Genomic DNA, 13,609 nt, shown 5'->3' on the forward strand with positions numbered 1-13,609 from the left:
TCCAGCCAGCCAAGCGGACAGTTATTGATTGGCAAAACTGCACCCCTGCAGCGGTGGATGAAAGCTAGAGGTATAATTTCACTGGAGAAGAAACTAAACAACCAGATTGAAAAACACAGTGGATTGCCAACAAAATCCGGAAGTGGGGTAAAAAGACATCAAAGCAGAAGCAGAGATTTAAATCCATGTACAGGGTACTTCTTTTCAAGGTGCCCCAAGAGTGAAATCAGGTTAATCTTTCTATCTCAAGGACACTATTTCCTGATAGGCTACATAGGCCAGTGGGTGGAGCCTGAAGGTCTATGTAAAATAATGGGTTCAGTGTGTTGAAGGTCGATTTGATTATCCCCTACTCCAGGAGACCATGGCCAAGAGAGTGGCAATCATTGGAGCTGGGGTGAGTGGCCTGACCTCCATTAAGAGTTGCTTGGAAGAAGGGCTGGAACCCACCTGTTTCGAGAGGAGTGATGACATCGGAGGACTGTGGAGATTCACGGTAAGTGGAGTCTTCCCTTACTGTGACACTCAGTATGCTAATTGGACCCAACTTTGCCCGCAACCCAGTAAAGCTGTAATAATACCTTCAGAGGAGAAAATACAAAATGGGTGGACAAACTGCATAGAAGCAGAAGGCAGAAGATGCCTATGTCACCATGGGGAGATGGGATAATGGAGATGGTGGTAAAATGTACTCTTGTCATTTGTCCGCTGTGTGACCTTGGGCAATCATTTAACTTCTCGGTACCTCAGTTACCTCATCTGTAAAATGGGGATTGAGACTCTGAGCCCCATGTGGCTCATGGACTGTGTCCAACCTGATTAGCTTGTACCTACCCCAGTGCTTCGTATCGTGCCTGGCACATAAGTGCTTAATAAATACCATAAAATAAATAATAATAAATCCCCAAATGATGACCATACCAGCATTCTTAGAATTTTTATTTTTCTTCACCTACACACTTGGATCTGTAACCTTTCAGTACTTGATATTCTCCCCAACCTCAGCTCCACAGCACTTATGTATATAATGGTAATTTATTTTAATGTCTGACTTCCCCTTTAAACTCCTTGTGAGCAGGGATCCTGTATACCAACTCTGTATTGAACTCTCCCAAGCACTTCCTAAACAGTAAACATTCAATAAATACCACTGACTGATTGATTAATTCTGCTTAGAACAGGGATTGGAATAACCCTTTCATTCTCAGAGCCCAGCGATAAAGCTCAGGAGGGATGTAATAGTGTGGGATCTCAGTCACACCGAATTTTGTGTCCTAGTGGGAGGAAAGGTAGAGCTTCCAGATGGGATTTCTCAGATCTATGGTCTAAGCATGTTCTGGGTTAGGGAAGAGGGAAAGAGGGAAAAAGACAGAAAGGAAACTTGAGTCAGAGAGACAGACAAAGACTGAAGAAACAGTCAGAGAAAGGAAGAGAAAAAGGAGAGGGAAAGAGGTAAACATCCCAGTTGCTTTGTGCAGCTGTTGCTACAAATTACCTCTTCCTGATGCTACTTCTCTTTGCTATGCTGGGCTCTCTGGAGTTCTCCCTCTCACTCCTATCCCTGTAGAAGAAGTTCAGAGTTCTCCCCTGGCACCCAACTTGGAGACTGGTAGGTGGAAGTGGGGAGAGCCACTGCTGTGGGTTTGCTATATGAAGTAAATCAGGCTTGCTGAAGGAGATGACTCCAGGAGGCCTTCCCAGACTGAGCCCCTTCCTTCCTCTCCCCCTCGTCCCCCTCTCCATCCCCCCATCTTACCTCCTTCCCTTCCCCACAGCACCTGTATATATGTATATATGTTTGTACATATTTATTACTCTATTTATTTATTTATTTTACTTGTACATATCTATTCTATTTATCTTATTTTGTTAGTATGTTTGGTTTTGTTCTCTGTCTCCCCCTTTTAGACTGTGAGCCCACTGTTGGGTAGGGACTGTCTCCATATGTTGCCAATTTGTACTTCCCAAGCGCTTAGTACAATGCTCTGCACATAGTAAGCGCTCAATAAATACGATTGATGATGATGAGACGAAGCTCTCAGCCCTGTTGCTGCTGAGGACTAATAGAGCTGTTATGTAATGCAGGAAGAGTAATGAGGCCTGCACTCTGAGAGACCTATGTGGTAGAAATCTTTCTGAGGAAACTGAAGTGAGGCACTTCACTCTAAAGAGGGAGATGATCTAAAGTTTGTGCTTTTTTTTCTTCTCTAGTAAATCTGTTCTCTTTCAATCAAGCAATTTTATTTATTGAGTGCTTACTTTGTTCAGAGCACTGTACCAAGTGCTTGCAAGTGTACAGTATAATAGAGTTGATAGACATGACCCCTGCCCACAAAAAGCTTACATTATAAATCCATGAAGCAGCGTGGCTCAGTGGAAAGAGCGCGGGCTTTGGAGTCAGAGATCATGGGTTCAAATCCCAACTCCGCCAATTGTCAGCTGTGTGGCTTTGGGCAAGTCACTTCACTTCTCAGGGCCTCAGTTCCTTCATATGTAAAATGGGGATTAAGACTGTGAGCCCCCCGTGGGACAACCGGATCACTTTGTAACCTGAACAGTGCTTTGCACATAGTAAGCACTTAATAAATGCCATCATTATTGCTATTATTATTATTATGAAGAACAGGGACTGTGCCCAACCTGATTATCTTCTATCTACCCCAGGGCTTAACAGTAATAATAATAATATTTTTTAATTGCTTACTATGTGCCCAATCCCATTTTTAGAACAGAGAAAACACTTAAAAATGGCATTACTATTGTTATTATTAGTATTATTGTCGTCATTATCATCATCATCACCAGCAGCAAGATTTAAAATTTTTCTAACAGCCCCTTGATGCTTGGCAGTAGTTTACCCAAGCAAACTACTTGAGTAAACAAGTAAACTACTCAGTTAAGTATAGGACTTGAGTTAGGCAAACAAAACTGCCTTGGATTAGGAGAAAATAATCAAAGGGGAAATAGAACAATTTAATCCCCAAACTCTGAATTTTTTAAAAAAAAAATGGTATTAATTATGTGCTTACTATGTGCCAAGCACTGTTCTAAGTACTGGGGTGGTTACAAAATTAATCAAGTTGTCCCTCGTGGGACTCACAGTCTTAATCCCAATTTTACAGATGATGTAACTGAGGCACAGAGAAGTTAAAGTGACTTGCCCAAGGTCACACAGCAGTCAATTGGCAGAGCTGGGATTAAAACCCACATCCTCTGACTCCCAAGCCAGTGCTGTTTCCACTAAGCCATGGCGCCCTTGTAACTGCAAACTAATTTTAATCAAATGCACTGAGATATAGAATGCATAGTATTTATTGAATGCTTACTCTGAAAAGAGTTTGTGCACATATGGATGTGAATGCATGTGAATGAAATATACATAATGCATAAGTATATGTACACATACCCTCCCATATGACCATATACCTCCAACTGTGTCCTTATTGTGATAAATGAAATTGAACCGATGTTCACAAGTTCAAGCACTCCTTTAAAGTAGCAGAATGATACAGCCCCATTTGAATGGGCCATATCTTCTTCCTGTCACATTTGTACTTTGTTCATACGGAGCCAACATTTTGTTTCTTAGTAATAATGCTCTCCCTTTCATGCTGTGTCCACAGGAGCATGTTGAAGAAGGAAGGGCCAGCCTCTATAAATCCGTGGTTAGCAACAGCTGCAAGGAGATGTCTTGTTATTCAGACTTCCCATTCCCTGAGGATTTTCCAAACTATGTTCCTAACGCCCAGTTCTTAGAATATCTCAGGATGTATGCAAAGAGATTCAATCTTCTGAAAAATATCCAGTTCAAGGTAAGAGGCTGAGGAATTTCTGATTGTCTAGTGAGTCTCCTGTCTCCTGTTCATATTGTCTGTGGCTTGAAAAAGCTTGGCACTGAGAAAGTGGCATAGTTGGCGATCAGACTGAGATCCATTGCCTCATTTAGGCCCATTCATGACTTCTTGCAGCTGCTCTTTGTTCTCTTTCTAAGTGGAGTAACATAGATTAAAAACAGGCTCTCAAGTAGGACGCGGACAGTGTGAAGAGGAGGGTAGATGGGAGAAGAGTGAGACCCCCTTACCACCCCTCCTGATTGTCTCCCACCTTTATCATGCCACTCTCCACAGTGGACCGTCTTCCCGTCTGAGAAGGCTATACCTGGAGATAAGGGGAGGGGCAGTGGAGCATCAAAGTGTTGACAGTAAAGGGGAAACAGGGAAGCCTCATGAAATTTAATCAATTGTATTTGCTGAGCACTTACTGTGTGCAGAACATTGTACTAAGTGCCTGGGGGGAGTACAGCACAACAGAGTATTCCCTGCCCACAGTGATCTTATAGTCTAGAGGGCTCTGGAGGAAAGAGCATGGGCCTGGGAATCAGGAGAGGCAGGTTTGAGTCCCTCTTCTCCCACCAGATTATTGCACAACCTGGAGCTAGTCACTTAATCTCTCTGAGCCTTGGTTACTTCATCTGTAAAATGGGGCAAAAATAGACTGTGGCACAGGCCTGTTTTTAGTCTCATATTCTTGTCTCTATTTCTATGCTCAGCACACAGTAAGCACTTAATGCCATAATTATGATTGAATGGCCGAATGAATGGGCAGGAGTAGAATGAAGACCCAGAGCTAGAAAACAGTGGAAGAAGCAAAGCTGGACCTTTGGGAAGTTTGCGGCCGATGGTCTCCATCTTGTCAAAAAGTCTTTTGACTCACTTCTCCAAGTCACAAACTTTAACACATCGAAGAGATAAAATGGGGCTCTCTTTCCTCAGCCTCATGTCACTCTGCCTGCTCTGTGCTTAAATCCCTCCCAACCTGCCTCCTGACCCTTTTGGCTTTCCTCTACTCTCAAAGTATTATGATCCTAAAAGGCCCCTTAGCCACTTAGTAGTGCCACATGGAACCACAGACTAACTGAGGGGTTTCTTCACCCCCTTCCCTCCTTCACTTCCCTTTAGGACAAGGTTGAATATAGTATCTTCTTCCTAAGGAGACTCAGAAATACTTAGTGTCTTGTGAAAATGACAGAGGAAGGTGAAGAAGGATTCCTGCTACCTCCTGGATCTGCCCTAGAATGTCCACTAGAAAAGAAGACACCAAATCACCCCCGAATCCAAAGTTCTCTTGGGCACTGAGAAAGGATTCTGAAATTCCATCAAACTCTGGAAAATGTTATCAGTCACAAGGACCTTTCAAGAATGGAGTCACTTAAGGGAAGCTTCTCTTCCCAACTCCAGTGCAGATTCCTATGGGGGATTCCTATGGGGGGTGGGGCGGGGGTTGTCTGGACCAGGGGTGTGAAATCGAATGTTTCACTAACTGGATAGCTATCCTTGCAGCCTAGGAGATACCGAATGCTGTTCATTCTTCCATTTGTCTGCTCCATTTTTCAGACAGTAGTCTGCAGTGTGAAAAAGCGACCGGATTTCTCCACCTCGGGCCAGTGGGATGTTATCACCAAGCGGGAGGGAAAGGAGGAGACAGCAGTCTTCGATGCTGTCATGGTTTGCACTGGTTTTCTCACCTACCCATATTTGCCACTTGACTCTTTCCCAGGTATGGTATGGACTTAACATCAATGCCAGTGTTGTGTGGATACCAATTCTGACCTATTGATGCTGACCTTGATCCATCTCTGTGCCAGCTCTCTGCTCCCCAATCCCAGAGCTAGAATTCGGACTCAGTGTTCCCAGAATGATTTTGGATTCCTAAAGGGGATTTTCTTAATGGTAGCGGTCAAATATCACAGGATAGCTTGAATTTAGCCATTGATAACCATCCAATTTTCTCTCTATAGACTTTCCAGTGACTATTTTCAGTAGCACCTTACAGGGAGTGTAGATTCCTTTGGATTCATCCCTTCACCTTCTGCAGATCTAGGTTTTAGGCTGGATTAAGAATTTTTGCAAAGAGTTGAAGTTGGGTTTTTCTTAGGCTTCCCCTCAAAAGTCTTATGACTCTAGCCTTTGAAACATGCTAAATAGCCATTCTGTCTGGGTAAGTCCCCACTCCGTGTTACACGGCACTGACTGTCAACCTCGGTGTCCTGAATATGTCTGGTCTATGTTCTGAGGAGTACTAATCTCTGTACAGCAGAAACATTTCAGGTTTTCTATTTCAGCTTTGGCAATGATTTCTAAAATCGGTTAGACCAAAAAGAAACAATTAGTTACAAAATTAGTATTCCCCCATTTTTTACTTGAGTAACACCCTTTCCTGCTCACCTTCCATCCTCACCAACTTTTCCTATCCCCTCAGCCAAGCCGAGAGAGTCCATCTCGGCCTGCAGCAAACCCATCCAGTGGCCCCAGAAAATATAAATTCTCATGAAAACCAAACCTAAAGGAAACTAGAAGTGGAAGTTCACAGTAAATTTCTCTTCAATTTATATTCTGTTAGCCTGCCCAAATCTCTGTCAGGTTTTAGATCTGGGAAAATGTGTTTATTTTCATGACTGAGGTATATATAAAGTTGTTCTCCATGTTCAAAAATGATGGTGCCTCTTTCTTTCCTAAGGCAGCATTATTCAGCAATTCCTTTAACAAGCCCTGCTTTTTCCTCCTTCCCATCCAGGATAACAAAAGAAGGTATTTTTATTAGAACTCGTTTTTACCACATGTCCAAATCACAGGAATCTGTGTGTTTGCATTTGGTGATCCAGTGATCATCAGGGTCAAATAAACTGAATTACATGATCTAAATAAGCTGCCCATAGGTCATCAAAATGGTCTAATTAAAACTGATGAGTCTGAAATTTACAGCCAACACACAGAGTCTTTCATGCACCTAGAAGCCTGCTAGTAATTAGTTTGTGAAAACTACTAAATTACCAACCTAAGTTAACGGATGTTAATGTATTGAAAAAGCTTGAGTCTTAGTCACCTGACGTCAAATCTCTAGGTGGCTTCTTGTTTCTTTGCAGGTATAAACAAATTCAAAGGCCAGTACTTCCATAGCCGCCAATACAAATATCCAGATATATTTAAGGATAAAAGGGTCCTTGTGATTGGATTGGGAAATTCTGGGGCGGATATTGCTGTGGAGGCCAGTCGCATTGCTAACAAGGTACTGTTGTTTTTTGGGAACTTCGAGAGGGAGGGGAGGTCTCGAAGAATGTTTTGCTCCTGGCTTTGGGAAAATTTGAGCCAGCACTGGGAAAGGAAGTAGAAGGTTGGGGGAGGAGGTATCCAGTGAAAAAATATCCTCAAAGGTTGCAGAACCAAGTCAATCAATCATATTAATCAAGCACTTACTGTATGCAGAGCACTGTACTAAGTGCTTGGGAGAGTACAATATAACAATATAAGACACATTCCCTGCCCACAACAAGCTTACTGTCTTGAGGGTGAGACAGACATTAATAGAAATAAAATTACACATATGAACTTTGGGGCCGGGAGGGGAGATGAATAAAGGGAGAAAGTTAAGGTGATGCTGAAGGGAGTGGAAGAAAAGGAAAAGAGGGCTTAGTCAGGGAAAGATTCTTGGAGAAGATGTGCCTTCAATAAGGCTTTGAAGGAGGGGAGAGTAATTTGTCTGGTAGATAGGAAGAGGGAGGGTATTCCTGGCCAGAGGCAGGACATGGGTGAGCATTGAGATATAGGGGTAGAGATGGACAAGGCAGAATAAAACTCTTTTTTACTTGGTGGTTGAGGACATTATCACATCCTCCCACAGGGAAAAATCGTGCTCACTGAATCAGTTAGAACAAAACATTCTCCTGAAGTCCTGTCCAAAGGGATGAAGGGCCCCGTGGCCTGCCATTGATTTTCAGGGAAAGATAGGTTTGACCGAACAACCTCGTGTCTGTGTGAAAATGGGAAGGTTGTTACTGTTGCTTGCAGGTGTTCCTGAGCACCACCGGAGGAGGATGGGTGATGAGTCGAGTGTTTGACTCGGGATACCCCTGGGATATGGTATTCACAACGCGGTTCCAGAATTTAGTCAGAAATACTCTCCCTACCGTGGTTTTGAACTGGATGATCGGTAAAATGATGAACAAATGGTTTGATCACGCAAACTATGGCATAATTCCAGAAAACAGGTAACTTTTGGTTTGCAGAGCTGCTGACAAATGGGTAATCCTTCAAATTATTTGTTCCCACAAAAAAATGACCCCAGCAGCAGCCTCCAAGTTATCTAAAAGACCTTGGGCATGTCACTTAACTTCTCTAAGCCTTAGTTATCTCATGTATAACATGAGGATTGAGACTGTGAGCCCCATGTGAGACATGGACAGGGTCCAAACTGTTTATTTTGTATCGACCCCAGCATTTAGTACAGTGCCTGGCACTAAGTAAGCGCTTAACAAATACCATTTAAAAAATGCTGGGACAATGAATTGAAAGGGTTGTATTCCCATAGAGCTCTCTTTCTTAAATAGGGCAAACCCCATTCAGCGAAAGGCGAGAGCCCCACATCTGGGAGATGCAGGAAACCTGGGTGCGGAAAGATCTGAGTTTCAAACCCAGTTCTGCCACTTGCCTTCTGTATTAGCTTGGACAAGCCACTTAACTTCTCTGTGTCTCAGTTTCCTCATCTGTAAAGTGGGGATTAAGTTCCCATTCTCTCTCACCATCAGACTTTGAGCCCCAAGTGGGTCAAGGACTGTGTCCGATCTGTATATCCTTTATTTATCCAAACACTTAACCCAATGCTTTGTCCATAATGGGCACTTAACACACACCAACATTATTTTTTTAAGAAGCAGCATGGCCTAGTGAAAAGAGCACGTGCCTGGGAGTCAGAGGACCTGGGTTCTAATACTGGCTCTGCCACTTGTCTGCTGAATGACCTTGAACAAGTCACTTCACTTCTCTGCGCCTCAGTTCCCTCATCTGTAAAATGACCGTGAGCCCTATGTGGCACAGGGACCTTGTCCCATCTGATTAGCTTCTATCTACCCCAGCAATACAGTGCCTGGCCCATAATAAGCTCTTAACAAATACCATTTTAAACACCATCTATTATAATTATCACCATCATCAAGGTTTCAGTTCACTGCTTTGCTCTGGAAGATCTAATCCTTCTCTCTGCTCCTGTTTTAGGACTCAATTCAAGGAACCGCTGTTGAATGATGAGCTCCCATCCTGCATCATCACTGGGAAGGTATTGATCAAACCTGCGGTGAGGGAGGTGAAAGAAAATTCAGTCCTGTTTCAGAACACTCCCAACGAGGAACCCATTGAAGTCATCGTCTTCGCCACCGGTTACACCTTCGCTTTCCCATTCCTTGATGAGTCCTTGGTCAAAGTCGAGAACAATCAGGCCTCCTTGTATAAGTACATCTTTCCCGCCCACCTGGAGAAGCCTACCCTGGCCATCATCAGCCTCGTCAAACCCCTGGGCTCCATGGTGCCCACCTCGGAAGTGCAGGCTCGATGGGCAACCCGCGTCCTGAAGGGTAGGTGGGAAGGATAGATGGGATGGGGTGAGAATCAGAGAGGAAATTCTATGATTATCCCTTTCTACATTGGTGACTTGGGAAACACTCTTCTTATTTTGTAGGCGTCAACAAACTACCACCAAGAAGTGTCATGATGGAGGACGTTAACCGACTGAAGAAAAATAAAGCCACTGGGTATATGCTATGTTCCCTATCCCCACCCCCTTGCATGGAATGCTTTAGTTTCAGTCAAAATTGAGAAGCAAGTGGCTTAGTAGGTAAAAGATGGGCCCAGAAGTCAGAAGAACCTGAGTTCTAATACTGGCTCTGCCACTTGTCCGCTGTGTGACCTGGGGCAAGTTATTTCACTTCTCTGTGCCTCAGTTGCCTCATCTGTAAAATGGGGATTCAGTCCATGAGCCCCAGGTGAGACATAAACTAATTTTCTTGTCTCTACCCCAGCACTTAGTACAGTGTCTGTCACATAGTAAGCACTTAACAAATATTAAAAAATAAATAAAATATATTTCCAAGACCAGGATCAGCAGCAAATCATCTGCTATGGAATGAATGATAAAGTGGATAACATTTAGGGTCAACTTTTCAACACAGATGGTTCCCCAAGATTCTCCACTGGAGAAAGTGGCCCTTTTTCATTTCTAGAGCCCTGAGTGGAAAACTTATTCTGTTTCCACTTCCAATTTGCACACCCATAGTTTTTCTCTTCACATCTGTGATCCCATTAACCTCCCATCTGTTGTCATGAAAGAAAAATCAGAAAGAGCAACAGGCTCCTTGGGTTCCTCACCTTCACCTGCTAGAGGACCATTCGGTTAATATGAAAATAATAATTATTATTATTATGGTATTTGTTAAGCCCTTACTATGTGTTAAACACAGTTCTAAGTACTGGGATAGATACAAGTTGGCTGTGTCGAACACAGTCCCTGTCCCATATGGGACTCACAGTAGAAGTAGGAGGAAAAACAAGTTTTAAATACCCATTTTACAGTTGAGGAAACTGAAGCACAGAGAAGTTAAGTGCCTTACCCAAGGTCACACAGCAGGCAACTGGCAGAGGAGAGATTAGAACCCAAGTCCTCTGATTTCCAGGTCCGTGCTCTTTCTCAATCATACTGATTGAGCTTTTACTGTGTGCAGAGCACAGAACTAAGTGCTTGGGAGAGTACAATATAACAGAGTTGGTAATAATAATAGAGAAGCAGCTTGGCTCAGTGGAAAGAGCACGGGCTTGGGAGTCAAAGATCATGGGTTCAAATCCCGGCTCTGCCAGTTGTTAACTGTGTGACTTTAGGCAGGTCACTTAACTTCTATTTGCTTCAGTTACCTCATCAGTAAAATGGGAATTAAGACTATGAGCCCCACGTGGGACAACCTGATCACCTTGTATCCTCCCCAGCGCTTAGAACAGTGCTTTGTGTACAGTGAGCACTTAACAGATACCATTATTATTATTATTATTAATATTACTATAAGCATTGCCATTCACCCCAGAATTAGAGGAAACTGGGAACATCAGGGTAGTTCTTGGATCAACTCCAGAGCTCCAGGGTACCAGATTTATCCAGTGCTTGAAACCATTCCAGATCCTGGATAGAGAGTGACCTGAAGTCAGTCTAGATCTTCAGCAGCCACTCTAGACTGGAGTTCATTGTGGGCAAGGAATGGGTCTGTTTATTGTCATATTGTACTCTCTGAAGCACTTAGTACAGTGCAGTGCACACAGTTAGTGTTCAGTAAATATTATTAAGTCGAATGAATGAGTGCATTTCCTGGGCCCACCTGGACTCCAAACCCACAGAATATATAATCGGGGTACTAGGGCATGGGAGAGTGCATACCTCATGCTGCTCAGCATCCCGATTTCTGTTTGTCTGACCTCCATGGTTTCTCCAACCCCTCAGGGGCCGAAGGCACGGCTCCAAAAGCTGACCCCGATGAGCCCCAAGACTGTATCGAGACAGTGGCCAATCTAGAAATGCACTGTGGGGGTTGGAAGGGAGTGGGGAGGGGACAAAGCATGAGCAAAGAATCATGGTGTTCCAGGTTAAGGAATGGTAGGTTGGGAAGGATTAGAGGAAGAGAATGTTTGATTATCCTGTATCCACTGGTGCTTGGCCTGCTGCAGACCTGGGACTCTTTCCCAGTGCTTAGTACGCAGGAAGTACTTAATAAATACTATAACTCCTACTACTATTTTTCTATGGTATTTGTTAAGTGCTTACTATGTGCCAGACACTGTACTAAATGCTGGGGTAGATTCAAAATCAGGTTGGACACAGTCCCTGTCCCACAGAGGGCTCACAGTCTTAAATTCCATTTTACAGATGAAGTAACTGAGGCACAGAGAAGTGAAGTGACTTCCCCAAGGTTGCATAGCAGGCAAGTGGGGGAGTCAGGACTAGAACCCAGGTCCTTCTTTCCACTAGGCCACGCTACTTCTCATTTGCTTCTCATTTGCACTTCTCACAAGTGCTTGGCATATAGTAAACCTGGGTTCTAATCCTGGTTCTGCCACTTGTCTGCTGTGTGACTTTGGGCAAGTCACTTAAAATCTCTGTACCTCAGTCCCCTCATCTGAAAAATGAGGAGTCAATATTTGTTCTTTCTCCTACTTAGATGGTAAGCCCCAAGTGGGACCTAATTATCTTGTATCTACCCCAGAGCTTAGTACAGTGCTTGACATATGGTAAGCCCTTAATGAATTTCATTTCTATTATTATTATTTGCTGAGGTAGATATGGGATAATCAGTTCAGATGTAGTCCCTGACCCACATTCAGCTCACAGTATGCATGAGGGAGAATAATGATTGAATCCCCACTTTCAGATGAGAAGTTCAGTGACTTGCCCAAGGTCACACCGCAGGCAAGTGGTGAAACCAAGATTAGAGCCCAAGTCCTCTGACTCCCAAGCGCATGCTCTTCCCACGGGGTTGCACTCCTCCAGTGACCTTCTGAGCATTTAGGAAGAAGGAGAATAATTCCGAGATGAGGAAACAGAGATGTACATGACAAACCAGATAATAACAATAATGACAGTTATTATTAATAATAATGTTTGTGCTAAACACTTACTATGTGCCAAACACTCTACTAATGGCTAGTGTAGACACAAGATAATCAGGTTGGACACAGCTCTGATCCCACATTGTATCTAAATTGTTTACATCATGGTGTCATTTTTTATCTATGTATATTTCAATGTCTGTTTGGTTTTCTCTTTCTATTCCTTGACTTTTGGTGCCCTCCATTCAGGTTTGGGCTGTGCTACGGCATGGTCCTGCAAACAGATTACATCATGTACCTGGACGAACTCACCTCTTACTTCAATGCCAAACCCGACCTGCTGTCTTTACTGGTGACGGACCCTTATCTGGCCCTGAAGCTCTTCTTCGGCCCCTGCACCCCCTACCAGTACCGCCTGACTGGGCCGGGGAAGTGGGCCGGGGCCAGAAACGCCATCCTGACGCAGTGGGACCGGACTTTCAAGCCTACGAAAACCCGCGTTGTGGAAGAGTCTCCAAATATCTCTTCCTATCTGCTCAAATTCTTCAGCCTTTTCACTCTCTTCGTGGCCATGTATTTGGTGTTCCAATAGACCTCAGCTCCTGAAACCCCATTCCCAATTTTCAGAGCAAAGTTGCATTATTGTGGTTCCTCATGAGAGCTTGGCCTTCTTTTTTTGGGCCAGGCTTGCTATTCTGAACTCTTCCAAGTGCTTAGTACAGTGCTCTGACCACTGTGGGCATTCAATAAATACCTCTGCCCGATTGATTGGTAGTCCCAATTCTACATTATGGTCTTTCAACACATGTTTTCTTCTCTGGCTCACAATCCTCCGATTTACCTCAGAGCCCTGAGGTGTCCTGGACTCTAGAATGGCTATTACTGCCACCATGGCCACTGTACTACCCTGCACCAATGCCACAGGGACCAAACAGCTATATCCCTGCTCCTGGAGGCTGCTGAGGGAGTTGTGCCACTTAAAGGGGTGAGAAGATGGAAAGGCAGCACTCCGAGGAGGTGACACCCCATGTTCCTTGCTGACACCTTGCAAATCCAAGTCATTCTCATCCAGATCTCGTGGACAGAGCCCAGGCCCAGGAGTCAGGAAGACTCCTTGGGCAAATCACAGTCTTAAATATATATATATTTTATGTATATTTTATATATATACATATGTGTGTGTGTGTGTGTGTGTG

The 13,609-nt window shown here is 43.8% G+C and overlaps 1 protein-coding gene across 1 annotated transcript; it reads left to right on the forward strand.

The window, feature by feature from the left end:
* Positions 1-355: 355 nt before the first annotated feature.
* Positions 356-13,191, forward strand: FMO1 (flavin containing dimethylaniline monoxygenase 1). The gene is made up of 8 exons (XM_038758405.1): positions 356-496; positions 3,624-3,812; positions 5,394-5,556; positions 6,923-7,065; positions 7,845-8,044; positions 9,048-9,403; positions 9,508-9,580; positions 12,663-13,191. Exons 1-8 carry the CDS (start codon positions 365-367, stop codon positions 13,003-13,005), a joined length of 1,599 nt encoding a protein of 532 aa, XP_038614333.1. The 5' UTR covers positions 356-364; the 3' UTR covers positions 13,006-13,191.
* Positions 13,192-13,609: the final 418 nt, after the last annotated feature.

Source organism: Tachyglossus aculeatus, chromosome 16 (assembly GCF_015852505.1).
Source record: "Tachyglossus aculeatus isolate mTacAcu1 chromosome 16, mTacAcu1.pri, whole genome shotgun sequence".
Taxonomy (NCBI): Eukaryota; Metazoa; Chordata; class Mammalia; order Monotremata; family Tachyglossidae; genus Tachyglossus; species Tachyglossus aculeatus.

Bases quoted from the DNA above. Each gene is read 5' to 3' on its own strand.
- FMO1 (XM_038758405.1), top strand. From the start codon at position 365: ATGGCCAAGAGAGTGGCAATCATTGGAGCTGGGGTGAGTGGCCTGACC. The intron at 497-3,623 runs GTAAGTGGAGTC...CTGTGTCCACAG, and splicing joins GAGGACTGTGGAGATTCACG to GAGCATGTTGAAGAAGGAAG. The intron at 5,557-6,922 runs GTATGGTATGGA...GTTTCTTTGCAG, and splicing joins GCCACTTGACTCTTTCCCAG to GTATAAACAAATTCAAAGGC.